The sequence below is a fragment of the Coffea arabica genome, chromosome 9e (assembly GCF_036785885.1).
Source record: "Coffea arabica cultivar ET-39 chromosome 9e, Coffea Arabica ET-39 HiFi, whole genome shotgun sequence".
Taxonomy (NCBI): Eukaryota; Viridiplantae; Streptophyta; class Magnoliopsida; order Gentianales; family Rubiaceae; genus Coffea; species Coffea arabica.
In genome coordinates this window covers 37134501-37150202 of record NC_092327.1, presented here as the reverse complement: position 1 = coordinate 37150202, position 15702 = coordinate 37134501, and the positions used below count along the sequence as shown (strand labels likewise).

The 15702-nt window shown below is 35.1% G+C and overlaps 3 protein-coding genes and 1 long non-coding RNA gene across 4 annotated transcripts; 2 read left to right on the top strand and 2 right to left on the bottom strand.

Moving 5' to 3' along the window:
- Positions 1–4232: 4232 nt before the first annotated feature.
- LOC113710680 (uncharacterized) lies at positions 4233–5876 on the top strand. The gene has a single exon (XM_072065806.1). The coding sequence runs from the start codon at positions 4233–4235 to the stop codon at positions 5874–5876; it is 1644 nt and encodes a 547-aa protein (XP_071921907.1).
- Positions 5877–9874: 3998 nt separating this feature from the next.
- LOC113710550 (uncharacterized) lies at positions 9875–10671 on the bottom strand. Its single transcript, XR_003452909.2, has 2 exons — positions 10531–10671; positions 9875–10375 (listed from the first exon to the last, which is right to left on the bottom strand). It is a non-coding gene; the product is annotated as an uncharacterized lncRNA (long non-coding RNA).
- Positions 10284–11374, top strand: LOC113710549 (CRIB domain-containing protein RIC4-like). Its single transcript, XM_027233613.2, has 3 exons — positions 10284–10417; positions 10557–10709; positions 10874–11374. Exons 1-3 carry the CDS (start codon positions 10288–10290, stop codon positions 11110–11112), a joined length of 522 nt encoding a protein of 173 aa, XP_027089414.1. The 5' UTR covers positions 10284–10287; the 3' UTR covers positions 11113–11374.
- Positions 11375–12034: 660 nt separating this feature from the next.
- On the bottom strand, positions 12035–12592 carry LOC113710548 (putative gamma-glutamylcyclotransferase At3g02910). The gene has a single exon (XM_027233612.2). It carries the CDS (start codon positions 12590–12592, stop codon positions 12035–12037), a length of 558 nt encoding a protein of 185 aa, XP_027089413.2.
- Between the last annotated feature and the right edge of the window lie 3110 nt (positions 12593–15702).

Sequence of the window (15702 nt, the reverse complement as noted above, 5' to 3'; positions counted from 1 at the left end):
CGACTCCTAAAGACCTTGTGCAGTGCATCTCCTCCAAGCCAATGCAAAATATCAGATCCCTAAGTATGTCAGCTAGTAACAAAACCATTCATGACGGGGACACAGCATTGTTTGCTCCGAAATTTGATGCATTATCTGGAAACCAGTCACTGATGGCTTGTTCGGGCACCTCGTGCAAGGACAAGAGACTTCACAAGTGTCTCAGTTGAGATGTCAAAGTCAAAATGTATATGTTTAGGTATTGCTTCCGTAAAATAAACTGTATATGTTTAGGTATTCTTTGTTATGTGAGTGTCACAGATGGAAAGTAAAAAGGGGGAGCCATCACTCTTTTTTACAGATGGACACAAAAGATGCAGCGTAAGCTAATAAATACCATTCCATGAGCTTTTTTGTGTGCATTCCTTCTATGTTGCAGTTCTTTTGTCAAAACTGTCAGCCTTCTAGCTTCTGTCATTGAGGACTGAGAGCACGCATACAACCTAAGGTTGTATTGGACAACTTTACTAGGTCCTTGGGCATTTCAGCCTGAAACATTCGGGTTTGTGTTTTTCTGTCAAATTCCTGGGAGTTGGGAGATGAAACAATTAAACTTGGTTGGTTGGGGTGCATCAAATGATTGCAGCTAGGAGGTTATGGACGAGTCTTGCTGTAACATGCACTGAAACTTTGGCTGCTTTACTAACACATGCCCCTAAATGATTTGTACAGGAAGCTGCTCTGGCTAGCAAATGGATCAGGCCATGCACACTGACAAAGTTTGGCTTCTCAATTTGCTGGACTTTGCATTTGATACATAAATCAGCTAGGGCTGGTCACTGGTTACCGAGTAAGCATATTTAGCCAGGTTCCATCGGCAAGGTTTCATCCGAAGTCCAAACAGCTACAACTTGGTTATCCTTTGACACCCCTAATAACTGTGTACAGCAATTGGACTGGTTTTCCATCTTCCTGGGTCCTAGACGAAGAGGTGGAAGTTAAATTAAATTGGTTGGACTTCAAATTGAATCCGGGCCAGTTGGTCATTTTGAGCTGATGTGATCCTCATTCTAGACTTCACCGGATGCCGTAGTATGTTGTTCCCCTTGTCCGCTTGAGGAAATACTATCTGAATCTTGTGGGGTTGATAATTGATTCAACCGAATTCACTAATTTGCTCTCTTGCGAGAGAATGAGGATCGGAGGTTTTTGCTCTAACCTTGAAATTATCAGGAAAAGAAAAAAAAAGAATTTCGTTATTAACTATTTCGAGTAGCTAATGTATGCAGACTTTCTTAGCAGATTCAGCTTATGTTAAAGAAATTCCCTCCCTAAAAGAAGAAGATTGAATTGCCTCTTCTTAATTAAATACCTTCTGCAAATGATCATGTGTAGTTTGATTAGTTGCTGTTCGGATTTATTTTCTTCTAAGGGAACAAATTCCGTCCCTTGGTGAGCTTATGGACGTATTGACATATTTGCCCATGTCAAAATTGGTAATTTGGTGTTTCATTTTTTTTGGTATTTTTTCTAAAGGGAAAATTGTTCAAAACATTCATAACATTTTGCAAAATAACATTTTTCGTCCCTCACTTTTAAAAATGTAATTTTACGTCCTTTATAAATTCATATTGGTCAAATTTGATCCCTACTTAGGTTTCCGACTAGTTTTTTGTCGGAATTCACTACGTGTCTTGCATGTGATCATATTTTAAGGATAAAATTGTCAAATCAAATTTTATATAATTCGAATCATAACCCCTCACATTTCATAAAATACATTTTTTTCGTCCCTTACATTTCACAAAATGAATTTTTTCATCCTTCACATTTTTCAAAATGAATTTTTTCATCTTTTATTGATCATGTGTGTGAATAATTTTTTTTTAAATCCATGTATATATCTATTTGATTTCACCTGAACAGTACGAATAGCATGTGAAATCAAATAGATATATATTACATACTATTCGTTCTGCTCAAGTGAAATCAAATAGTTATGTACATGGGTTTAAAAAATTTGTTAGTTTTTCACTTATATTCATTTTCTTTTACTCGAAATTTGAAAATAAAAAAGACTTTTAATCCTAAATATTATCGAGTGTTTATATCGAATTAAATTTGGACAGAAAAAATAAACAAAAGAAAAGTATGACAAAAAAAAATAAGTGATTGGCATTTTCAAATTTTAAGACAATCATAAGGCAAGTAATTCAACTGTTGGTTTTAAAAGTGTTGAGTAGAAATTTCATATTTAAACTGAAATTTGTTAGTACAATTATAGAATTCGAATTAGGACCCATTAATTAGATGACCTTATTATACAATTCAATAAATAAATTATTACCAAAAGAGAAATGTCACAAATATTGAATAGGTTCAAATGGTGAAATCATGTAAATATATACATCGGTTTCAAACAAAATTATTAGTTTTAAACCCCTATATATATCTGTTGAATAGCATGTGTATAACTACGATTAGCATGTTTAGATGAAATCCAATAGAGATAAATTACATGTTATTCGTACTGTTCAGGTAAAATCAAATAGACATATACGTGGGTTTATAGAAAAAAAAGCTATTCATACACATGATCAATGAGGGATGAAAAAATTCATTTTGAAAAATGTGAGGAATGGAAAATTCATTTTTTGAAATGTGAGGAAAACAATTCATTTTGTAAAATATTAGGGACGAAAAAATTCATTTTGTGAAATGTGAAGGATTATGAATCAGATTATGTAAAAATTTGATTTGATAATTTTGCCCTTAAAAAATGATCACATACAAGTCACGTGGTGAATTCCGGCAAAAAACTAGTCAAAAACCTAGGTAGGGATCAAATTTGGTCAATGTGAATTTGTAAGGGACGTAAAATTATACTTTTGAAAGTGAGGGACGAAAAAAGTCATCTTGTAAAATGTGAGGAATATTTTGAACGATTTTGCCTTTCCTAAACTAAGTGGGGAGCAAAAACTTTTCTTGTGCTAGGGTACACAATAGCTAATATCCCCATAATAACACTTGGCCAAGATGTGCTCTTGCCCAGAATTTTCTATTGAATTTTAACAAGTTTTAAAGAATGAATGAGATATCTTAGCCTGTAAGTTTAAACCTCGTACACGGTCTGATTGGTTAGAATTCTGGTGAATATGTAAAAGAAACAAATATGGTACGAAATTTACCAATTCCGAGCATGAAAATCTTTTAAATCAAATGGTAGGAAACACATAGGAATGGTATGAGGATCAATTCTCGTCCAATAACGTTAATTTATTAACTTCATCATATAGCGTTTGAAAAACGATGAAGAGATACCTTCTGTTCATTAAATAATAAAAAATTAATCAAAAAAAAAAAACTTAAGGGTGGAATTTTTAAGCAGTTGAACAGGGGTAAAAATTGTGTACGACTTGTCCAAGTTATGTTGTTGACAGAAACAACTAATCAAATTTATCTATTTTATGTACCTAGTTTTTTTTTTTTTTTTTTAAAAAGAAGAATATATGCTTGATTTTGTTGAATTGCTGACTAAGCCGTTAAGGTGAATTTATTTTTTTTTTTTGTCGGTACGATAGAATTCCTATAACCTAAGTTAACCTATTCTGTGGGGGAGGGGGGACTCGATGTGAGTAAAAACTCCATCAAAATTGGTTAATGAAAATCATCACATATTGTGACTGTGACAATTTTTCTGAGAGGTAAAGTTCGAACCCTTGATCTCCCGCACCACCAAACCTAACAAGGTTTGGGATGACCGGCCGTTAAGGTGAACTGGGGAGCAAGGAACTTAGACCCCACTCCTAAGTTTCAGCACCTTCCTTATTCATGGGTCAATGCGGTTGGGACGCGGTTATTATACTTTTTATATTATTTGGGATATTATTACATTTATATTATTGCATTTATTCGGGGGTAAAAATAATGCACAAGAATAAAATACAAATATTTAATATATTTTTTGAGTAAAAAATATTTAAACATATACAAGACTGAACGGAACTGCACAAAACACAATTATACTGGGTACTTGTCTTCCCGAATCCTGTAGGGAATAGGAGAAGCCTAACCCGCAATTATATATATGATGGAAGCAACCACGTTTTCTCCGGTTTCCATATTCGTGTTCACACAATTATCTATGTTTGTCATGGTTCATCATTCAGCAGCACTGCACTTGACATTCTCGTTATTCTCTTTTCAACAAGAAGAAAGATAGGATTCAAGAAACCGCCATCAAGAGAACAAGGATGGATAATTTCATCGTATCCAATGTTGATCGTAGCAGAGAAGGTTGGACTGAAGAGGAGATGGCCTTTGATCCAAGAATTTTGGCAAGCCAGCGTCCGTTGTGGGATGCCTTGAAGAAAACCATCAACAGGCTCGTGAACAAAGTCACGGTATCCAACGTTAGGAATGTTGCAAAAGAATTGCTGTCCGAAAACTTGATATGGGGTAGAGGTTTGTTTTGCTCTGCAATTCTCAAGACCTCCATAGCATCCCATACTTTCACACCTGTTTTCGCGGCCTTGGTTGCAGCGATCAACTCAAGATACCCTGATGTTGGGTACCTTCTGATCAAAAGAATTGTGGAACAGTTCAAGATAGGTTGCAAGCAAAACGATAAGCACCAATTAGTGCCGCTTGTGAAGCTCTTGGCTCATTTAGTCAACCAAGGAGTTGTACATGAATTGCTGGCAGTTGAGTTTCTGTTTGTTCTTTTACAAGACGCTACAGAGGATAATATAGAAGTTGCTGCTATCTTGGTTCGACAGTGCGGTTCTACAATCCTTGAATCCAATCCAAGAGGGCTCGCTGCTGTTTTCGAGAGGTTCAGAGAAATACTTCAGGATGGGGATATGGATAAGCGTGCTGAATCCTTAATTGAGAGCTTGTTTGCTATCAGAAGTTCCAGGTTTTCTAGTTACCCTGCCATGCGCCCTGAGCTGGATATTGCTGAATCGGCTGATCAAGTCATCCATGAAATCTCTCTTTGCAACGACTTGGATCCAGAGATGTACCTTGACGTGTTTCACCTTGATCCTCAGGTTCTGATGAGCGATGAAGAGAGGTATAAAATGCTCAAAGCAATTGTGCTTGGAGAAGAGGACTATGAGAAGCATGCGGATGATGGAGCAGCTAAATCCAACCAAGGTATATCTGAGGAGGATTCAAGCATTGAAGACAAGACTGAGACTGATGTTGAGAACCTTAAAAAGACCATCTTTCTCACTATGATGTCAGGTATTGATTTTGAGGATGCTGGACACAAGCTCCTTGCCATTCCATTGCGCCAACATCAGGAGATGGTAATCTGCAACATGCTGCTAGACTGCTGCTCCCACCAGAAGACGTACAGCAGATACTTCACACTGTTGGCACAGCAACTTTGCCTGCTCAAAGAGGTATATCGTGAGAATTTTGAGAACTGCTTTCTCCTGCAGTACTCCATTGTTGACAGCCTTAAGACACACAAGCTGCACAATGTTGCCAAATTTTTTGCCCATCTTCTGTCCAGTGATTCCCTGACATGGCATATATTAGGCTGCATTCGCCTCACAGAGGAGAATACTGCTGCTACTACTTCATCATCAGGGATGTTCATCAAAATCTTATTCCAGGAGTTGGCAAAGGAGCTTGGTGTTCCCTTGCTCAAGAAGAGGCTGAATGATCCAACTCTACAGGGATCGCTTGATTCAATATTCCCCAAGAATAATAATACAAGAAACTTGCGTTTCTCAATCAACTTCTTCACCTCCATTGGGCTTGGAGGCCTAACAGACAACCGCAGAGAAAACTTGAGAACTATGCAAAAGCAAAATCACCAGGTCTCGTCTCATTCTGATCAGGGAACTCAGAGCTTTGGCACCGGTGGATCAAAACCATTCCAATAGACAGGGAAAACGAGGGAGGACTGGTTAAGATTAACTGAAACCTTTGTAAATAAATAGATGTGTTCAATGTTTAATCATTTCCCCAAAATTGCAAGTCACTGTGCTATTGGTAAAGGGTAATCAGCTGATATAGCGCTCAAATAATTAGGTAAATAGCAACGTGGGACTAAAGTTGTCACATCGATAATGTCTAGAATTTACTAACTTCTTTTGGACTGCTTCCAATGCCCCTATTGAGTCAATCTGCGTGGATATGAATGTTCGCTGTTTCTTTTTCTTGTTTTAGCTCCAAAGGTCTTTCCACGGAATTTGTAGCACAAGGAATTTTCAAAATTGACTTGTCTAGCGTGCTCTTAAATATGTGGTCATCCTTTGTGAAAAAGAAATTTTAGGGACTCGGTGTTCTGTGGGAGTTGAAGAGATTCATTTTGACCAATTGAGTTTTTTGAGTTAAAAATTGCCAATGACCAAGTTAAAAAATTGAGATATTCTAAATCTAGATGGTATCAATTGAGTTTTTTGAGTCGGGCTTTAGCAAGCTTAATTGATGGGATGTGGGGGGGGGGGGGGGGGGGGGAGGGGGGAAGGGAAGGGAGGAAAGAGGAAGGAGCGGTGGTAGTGGATGGTGAAAATTTTTCAAACATTTTAAAAGTATCCTCATATAATTTTAAATTTTAAAAACATTTCAAAATACATCTTGAAAAAATACGTAATACACTTTTAAATTTTAAATTATAAAAATATCCCAAAATACACATTTAAAAATATCCTCAAAAACACCTCCAAAAAATAGGGTTATTATCACTTTATCCCCTTAAACTATATCACTACTATCAGTTTACCCTCTAACGTTATTTTTTAGTCACTTCACCCCTATAAGTAATTCAACTCAACATGTGAAGAAATTTTGGACAAAACTACCCTTTTATTCTATAGCATTACTACATTGTTATTATTACTTTATTCCTTTGAATTATAGTGATATAATCGATTTAATTCCTAACATTATTTTCTTAAAATTTTATTTCATCGTTAAACTAACTAGTATGGTCAAATATTTTTAAATATATTTACCCTTATATAGATAATTAAAAATAAAAAATTTAGAATGATTATTCTTCTTTTTTTCACTTTAAGAGATCTAAAAATATAAAAATAAAGGGTTTTCTCAAATTTCTTTTTTCACACTTATTAATATTAGGAAAAGAAAAAGAGATAGGAAAGAAAGAGACAGAAAATTAGATTTTGCAAAGAAAAAAAATTAAAAAAAGTCTAACATTATCATATTAATTTAAAGTTGTTGGGATTAGCATTGAAATCTAGTAGTAAACAGCAAAGTGAAATAATTTTAAAATAATAAAAGTATTTAATTCTTTCTTATTTGTATTTTCTTAAAAAAGAATTGAGCTCTCTCCGTCTATCTCTCTTTTCCCCTCTCCCTCCCCCTCCCTATCTTTCTATTTTTTTAATATTAATAAGATTGCCAAAAAGAAAGAAATTAATATTTTGACTTTTTGTCTTGATACTAAAGAGGAGAAGAGCTACTCTAAATTTTTTATGATACAAAGATGATGGTACTTTCTTCTAAAGTTTTTTAACTTGTTAAGTTGGTTTAATGGTTGGATAAATTGTCTAAAAAATAACTCTATGGGATAAATTGATAATGAGACTATAGTTTATGGCGGTAAAATAATAATAACTTTAAGGGCTAAACTTGTCTTTTTACTTTATGTGGTGGTGGATGGTGAAAATTTTTCAAATTTTTTATAAGTATCTTCATATAATTTTAAATTTTAAAAACATCCCAAAATACATTTTGAAAAATACCTAATACACATTTAAATTTTAACATATAAAAATATCCCAAAACACACATTTAAAAATATCCTAAAAAACATCTCCAAAAAATATCTAATCATCTACAGTAAAAAATTTTCACATACACCGCTACATTAAATTTTTTTTTTTTAAATACCCTCTGAAACACTTAATTTATACAGAGCGATAATAAAGCTTCTTTCTTCCCATTGTATTTGTACTTTTATGGGTCAAGTAATCGAGTTTTCGAAGCTCAATCTTGTCTCACTTCTTAACTTTTTTTTTTTTTGGGGCCAAGATCATCCTAATCATCGGATGCTCTTCATGACTTTCAATGAAATCAGTTCTCCTAAAATGTCACATATTTACTATGTGTATAAAGTTTTGACGGTGAAAAAAGTTAAAAATTAGAGTTGTCCAATCAAGAGTTGTTATTCAGTTGAAGAAATAAGACTGAATTCTTATTTTTCCCTAAAATAAGGCTGAATTCTTTTCGTATAAAATCAAAATCAAACTCATGTTAGTTGATTAAAGATGCTCAAAGTAACTACAAACTTAAAAAGACCTTACACATGGGAAGAAATATATTGAACTGGTGAAACTAAATGCTAATATATGACTTCAATTTGTAACCCCAATTCATATTTCATCCTGCAAACTCCAACCCACATGGGATCTTCAGTGTCACTTTTCCTATGGCAACTCAGTGCTACTTCTATATTTTATATCAATTGTCCTGTTCATTTAATTTATCATGTATTATTTATCTAAAAAAATTTTGTTCTATTCTCATATGATAAGTGAGATTGACATTAAATTTAACACCGAATAGTAGCACAGATGATCCTGCGGCGGAGTTTAAACTCTAAAGCAATGATGAAGGGCTTAATACCATATTATGGGATCAGTCTGGTCGCTGGTTGGTGAGACCTTATCTGCGTCGGGTAAATAGTTATACATCCATTTCTGAAGCTTTACTTTGAATGAAATTTGAGTCCACAAATGTTGCATCCAAAGCCTTGAAGGACAGAGGATGGTAAGAGCTAAGAATGGTACGAGGAGACACGTAATTGGCAGCCCTTTTCCATCCTGCGATCATCACCTAACAAAGATGGCCATTGATTTCCCCCAATCCGAATTTTTGGTATCACAACCATTTAACTGTACATAATAATGGTACCCGTACCACAACTTATAGCACTTGTTGCTGTGTGGGACATGGCAACTAGCAAGGTGCAAGGATATTATGCGATGCGTCTTAAAAGTACAATTGCTACTATAACATTATTAAAATTTGGAATGTGGCAATAACACCAGCCAGCAAAAATGCACTAAGTAATAGCCACCGCCAAATTAAGCTCAGTGACCACCAGAGACTTGGGCTGTAGGCGAGGGTTCAAGCCTCACCTGCAACAAAAAAAAATCTAAAGATAGTGTTATAGCACTCTTTCGATCTAGTTGTATTTGTATATCCATTAGTTCTTAACACACAAGCCTCCTTAGGTTCCCCCTTCCCCTAGATTAGGATAGAGTAAGTTATACAATATATCGTTGCTGACAAAAAAAAAAAAAAAAAAATAGCCACAGCCAAATTACATGTACATAATACACTTCTTGTTTACGGAAAAATTCTTTAATCAATTGGCTAACTCGTGCATCAGGTGGATTGTGGTGCGTGACAACTTCGAGTTAGTTGTCAATTAGATGTGCTCCTGTTGGAATACACCACCAAGAGTCACGTAATCACGAATTAAAATTTGGGGTTTGAGACAGTTACTGTTAGATTCAGGTGCAGTACGATTATTGTGCTTTTTTTTTTTATGATTTGATGTACAAGTCACGTAACTTTGCTGTATTTCTTGGCATACAGTCGCATCGATTGCATCCAAAACTATTCCCCTAAGATTGAAAGTGTGTTCATTGCCTAGCTTGACATAGCTAGGAATGATTGTAGTCATCAGTTCGTTATCCTCCGTGTAGAATGAAACCTTCCATCAGCTACACGCCTTCAAAATCAAGAAACGTCCACATTGGAGTTCGTGTATTTTCAAATGCTAACTTGTCCTAAAAAATTTTGCTTGTAATACACTCGTTTGAGATGGAGTTAAATTTAAGATTTCATGGACTATGAGAAGACGAAACTGAAAGACAATAGAAAGCTACTGAAATGGGGAGAAACATTCGTCAAACCAGCACTATTTGGTGTCAAAGAAAAATTGGTCGCTTCTCTTCTAAGAGAGGCAGGTGACAGCAAGAGCCCACCATTGATAGCTAAATACAGAAGAAAACAGTCACAAAAGTTTTTTGAGTGTTATAGTATACATCACTACACAAACTAACATTTTCTTGTTAATGAAATATCCACCACGTTCCTTGTCATTTTCATACAACTCAAAGTAGATATTGACTTTCTATACGTAGTATCATTTTAACTTAGTGACAAAGGCTGAAGCTGTATAACACACCACCAAATTTATCTCTTCTATTTCATTTCCTCAACAACCATCCACCTTTCTCTTCCCTGCTTGGCACCCCCCCATCACTTGGCATTCTGCTTGTGCATGCATTTCTGAGTTCTCCATAGCTTGGAGATATGAGGGATCGAATAGAAAGATTTGTTCTTCTTCCCTTCTCAATGGGTTGTGTTTCTGAATCCAGCATTGCAGTTGGACCACGGTTTCCTGATAGACTAAAGAACATTAATGCATACTCAACTCCAACAAGTCTCTCTCTCCCTCTATCATAAAGCATGATGCACACACTGGAGCACCATGCCTGATGCACATAAGTTACATTTAGAAAGTGTTTTCAGCTATCACATTCGACAAAGGCTTACTCTCTTCTTTAATTTGGATTATGAAGGAACTCCAGAAGATGACAAGGAGGGAGAAGAGGAATCTGAAGATGACGAAGAGAGCTTGTCAGATGATAACTTGAAGAGCCCATCAGGCCTCCTCGCAGCTCCCAAAATCCAAAAGCTGTTCAAGAATTTTAAGAATTTGTCTCAACTATTTGGTAAGTTTTCAGCAATATCTGGATATCAATGCCAAAATCATGTCCGAATGTGATTAATGCTTAATATATATTAACAAACCAGCATTTTAAATGGCAATTATGATGTCTGAGAAAAGGAAGTTTTTTCTGATAATATTTCCATAACTCCCTATCTGGTGCTTCAGCATACAAGGATGATGAAATAGAAGAAGAAGGCACGGGCATGGAAATTGGATTACCAACAGATGTCAAACACGTCACTCACATAGGAATAGATGGTTCTGCAACTTCTATTCTGTCAAAGGGCTGGGGTAATCCAAAATCACCTGGCTTGCCTGCTCTGCCATCTGCTAATTGCCCACCATCTGCCTTTGCATTTGCCATGCCAGCACAGGCTGATAAAGCTAAAGTCAGTGGTCCATGAAAGGCAAATCAAGATGAATATGGTGCTGGCATTAGATATCAAAGGCCAACGAGGAAGCAAAAACAGGCCAAGATACATTTATGATCTACCAGACAGAACCATGAACTTGAAAAAATACCTGTTCCTTGTGTGAACTCTTCATTCTCAAAATTACTGCACTGAGATGATTTGTATGCCTAATATTGTGATTTTAGAAATCAAATGTACATTTGGCATATATGGATTGTTTGTGTATCAATAAGACTCTCTTAAATTTGGTGTAGACTCGTTACTTCAGTGAAATTATACTGCTTATTCAGTACTCAAGAAACGCGCCTCCACTGATGTTAGGATGGATGATCAGCATTCTCAGGCCGCTAGGGTCAAAATGGTTCTTCTGTTATCCCCTTTCAGATGTTATTTATCTGAAGCTTTGACTATCTATACTTCAAGTTGGTAACTAAGAAAAGAATCAAGACTGCAAAATATTGAAGATTTGGCAGCCAAAAACATAGCTTGCACAGTTATAACGTTGCCCATAGTATTGCAAGGGATTTCTGGTGTTCAATACGTCTGAATAATCCAAACAACATCAGCTATCAATCCAGTCCCAAAACAGGGAAAATGCAGTACCCAGTCCAAAAACAGGGATTTGCTTGAAACAGTACCCATATAACAATTAGCAGTGGTTTAAACGCTACGCTGGCGTCTTCTGCGTAATGCAGCTAAAAGTAGACGAAAAGCACATCCATCTATGAGAAAGCAATTTAACCTTTGAACTAGAAAACCAAAAATAAGAAGATAATTTAGATACTAGTACAAGTAGAAATGATTGGCCTTCAACAGCCCAGATGAGAAATAAATGGGACGACTTCCTTCTTTATTCTGTTCTAGTATAAGAAAGCATCAGATAAATAATAATGTCAATCAAGATGATTTTAGACTAGGCAGAAATAAATTTCCAAACATCATCAACAAAATTAGAACCCAAAGGCCTATTAGCCCTAACTACATACTTTCCCCCCATTTCCTTGCTAAACTCCCTCAACCCCTTCTCCCCATTCTTCCTCCACAACTCCTCCCCAAAACTCCGGTGACCAAAATACCCCTCCACCGCCACCACTTGTCCATCGCCAGACACTACATCCACCGGCAGCCTCTCGTAATGACCCGTTTCAATTCCTTCCAACTCATCCAGCCGGGCCAGCCCACGATCCGACACAGCATACAGTTCGCCCGGGATCCTGTAACCGGAACCCAGATGATTAATCAGAAAAGGGATCCCGTAGGGTCCAATGACGAGCGGAAAAGACTCCTTCGTCGTGCATTCCCTGATAAAAGAAGCGTCGCCCGTGGAAATCAGGCTTTCCATGAGCCTGTGGTTGTAGAATCCACGCTTTAGCGTGCCATAAGTAAAGATGAGCCAGGTCCTGCTGGTGGTGGAGGTGTTGTTGTTGTTGTGAGGGGTTAGTAAATCTTGGCTTACAGAAATGGAAGCCATTGTTGCAGCACCACAGGGAGAGTATTGATGAGGAAGAGAACGGGTGAAGGTGCGAGGGTGAGAACTGATGATGGAGTCGAAATCGGCAGGGCGTAGAAAACGGCGCATGGGAGAAGAGATTGGAGAAGGATTAAACTAAAGGGATAATTTCAGAAACCTCCCCTGAGGTTTCTGACATTTACACTAACCTCCCCTGTGGTTTGAACAATTACACTGACCTCCCCTGAGGTTACTAATCCTTTACAAATTTAGTCCAAATGATTAAAATATTGTTTTAGAGAGTGAAATTAGAATTTTGTACCTGATTTGCCATTTATGCTACATCTCCAATGAATGACAAAGTATTACAAATTAATTAATAATTAATAAACTTTAAGGAGCGTAGTTTATAGGTAAATATGTATTACTTATTTAAAGTACCAACTCTTTACGAGTATTTTACTTTCAAACATTTACTTTATTACAAATATTTATTCTCAAATACAGATTTGTATTTACTCTCAAATATTTAATTTTTGTTAAATACAAAACCTACTAGTTTTTCTTCCATAGAAATATTAATATAACACTTTTTCAATTTTAATTATAAATATTTATGTATTTAACATAAATTAAATGATTCAGGATAAAATACTCATAAAGAGTTAATACTTTACTCATGTAATGGATGAAAATCATAAAAAATTAATACTTTATCGGCCATTTCTTTTTTAAAAAAATATTTAATTTATATTAAATAGATAACCTACTGATTTTCTTTTTGCGAGAATATTACTGTAACACTTTTTAATTTTTAATTACAAATGTTAATATATTTATCATAAATTAAATATTTGAAAATAAAATATCTGTAAAGAGTCGGTACTTTAAATAGGTTATGTGTATTTGCCTATAAACTATACTCTTTAAAGGAAGGAGTGTAGTTTATTGATTTAAGTAAGGAGTGTAGTTTATAGGCAAATACACATAACCTATTTAAAGTACCCGATCTTTACAGATATTTTATTTTCAATTATTTAATTTATGATAAATATATTAACGTTTGTAATTAAAAATTAAAAAGCGTTACAGTAATATTCTCGCAAAAAGAAAATCAGTAGGTTATCTATTTGATATAAATTAAATATTTTTAAAAAAAGAAATGGCCCATAAAGTATTAATTTTTTATGATTTTCATCCATTACATAAGTAAAGTATTAGCTCTTTATGAATATTTTATCCTGAATCATTTAATTTATGCTAAATACATAAATATTTATAACTAAAATTGAAAAAGTGTTATATTAATATTTCTACGGAAGAAAAACTGGTAGGTTTTTTATTTAACGAAAATTAAATATTTGAGAGTAAATACAAATCTGTATTTGAGAATAAATATTTGTAATAAAGTAAATGTTTGAAAGTAAAATATCCGTAAAGAGTTGGTACTTTAAATAAGTAATACGTATTTGCCTATAAACTATGCTCCTTAAGTTTATTAATTATTAATTAATTTGTAATATTTTGTCATTCATTGGACATGTAGCATAAATGGCAAATCAGGTACAAAATTCTAATTTCACTCTCTAAAACAATATTTTAATCATTTGGACTGAATTTGTAAAGGATTAGTAACCTCAGGGGAGGTCAGTGTAATTGTTCAAACCACAGGGGAGGTGAGTGTAAATGTCAGAAACCTCAGGGGAGGTTTCTGAAATTATCCCTAAACTAAATTGTATTTACTGTCAAATTCAGCTAATTATTTATTTATTTTTGATAAAAATTAATGAATTCAACCCTCCCAAATCTTGGATGAGCTTTTATCAAGTACTATTGATTTTTCCATTTGGATATTTTTTTATAGAAAACTACGCCATAATGATGTTGTTGTGCCGGTGAGATTAAAAAAAATTGATTGAAAAATATATCAAGGAATATTTCAAAAACAAAATTTTTTTTACAGCTACTTGTAGTCATTTGTCAAGAAGTCAATTGACTTTTACTGACTAAACAAACCTAATCCCCAGAGCATGCTCCAAAAGCCGGCAACTCTTGGAGCAGCCCCAGGAGACTTATCTACCCAACAAACCCCAACCCCCTCCCCGATGTGGGACTATAACTCACTCAACCACCCTGCTACTAAGAGTGTACTAACCCCCAAGTGAAATTAAGAAATGAGCTTCGTCTTGCAGCTACTTGTAGTCCAACCACCCACCATTGCCCCGATTAATAGTTGTCATACTTAAATTAAACTCAACTTACTGTGTTAATATGTAAAATCATATTTATTGCATGCTCGTAAGTACACATTATCTCGACAAAAATTCAGACACTCTCCCCACAAAAATTAATTTCTACGCAAAAAAAAAGATTAACACTCCTAGCTAAGGTGTTGTTGAATTGAAGTTTGAACTGAAGTCTAAACTTGATAATAAAAATAATGTGAAGTGTATTTAAAGATGTCAATGGGCGATAGTTAAGAAGGGATTTTTATTTTGCCAAAAAAAAAAGGGTTAAATCTGAAAATATTAATTAATATTTAGAAGGAACAATGAAATAAAGAGTAAATTATAACCAAATATAACCACTAAACTTTTGCAATCGTCGAGTTTTGGTCACTCAACTATTAAAAGCTCGGTTTTGGCCACTGAAATGTCTAAAGTTAAGATTCGAAACCATTTCATTAGATTTAGTCGTTAAGTATACCAGATCTAATTGCCTATGCGATTTCCAAGACAAAAGAAAGGAGCAATTTAGGAAGTTTGACATGCATCTTCTTCTTTTTTTTCTTATTCTATAAATCTAAAGAAAGAGTAACCATGAAACCACAAAATCTACTGCTGCTGCAACGAGGAAGGAGGAAATGGAAGAAGCCCAGCTTGGATTAGAGGAAGAAGGAGCAAGCTGAAGCCTTTGCCTCTGCCTCTGCCGCCGACCACAACCTCCGTCCTCCAGTCTATTTATTAGTCGCGTACATCTATCTCGATGGTTTCAACCAGTCCTACTTCTCCTAAAGATAGAATCAGCCAAGCAACAGTCACAAAAGCAGTAAAAGCTCTTATAAAATGGAGAAAACTCCACCCCAGAACAATCCATCATAAAACCAGCTACAGGAGAAGAAGAAAAGCAAG

Bases quoted from the DNA above. Each gene is read 5' to 3' on its own strand.
- LOC113710680 (XM_072065806.1), top strand. From the start codon at position 4,233: ATGGATAATTTCATCGTATCCAATGTTGATCGTAGCAGAGAAGGTTGG.
- LOC113710549 (XM_027233613.2), top strand. From the start codon at position 10,288: ATGAGGGATCGAATAGAAAGATTTGTTCTTCTTCCCTTCTCAATGGGT. The intron at 10,418-10,556 runs GTCTCTCTCTCC...TGGATTATGAAG, and splicing joins TGCATACTCAACTCCAACAA to GAACTCCAGAAGATGACAAG. The intron at 10,710-10,873 runs GTAAGTTTTCAG...CTGGTGCTTCAG, and splicing joins GAATTTGTCTCAACTATTTG to CATACAAGGATGATGAAATA.
- LOC113710548 (XM_027233612.2), bottom strand. From the start codon at position 12,592: ATGGCTTCCATTTCTGTAAGCCAAGATTTACTAACCCCTCACAACAAC.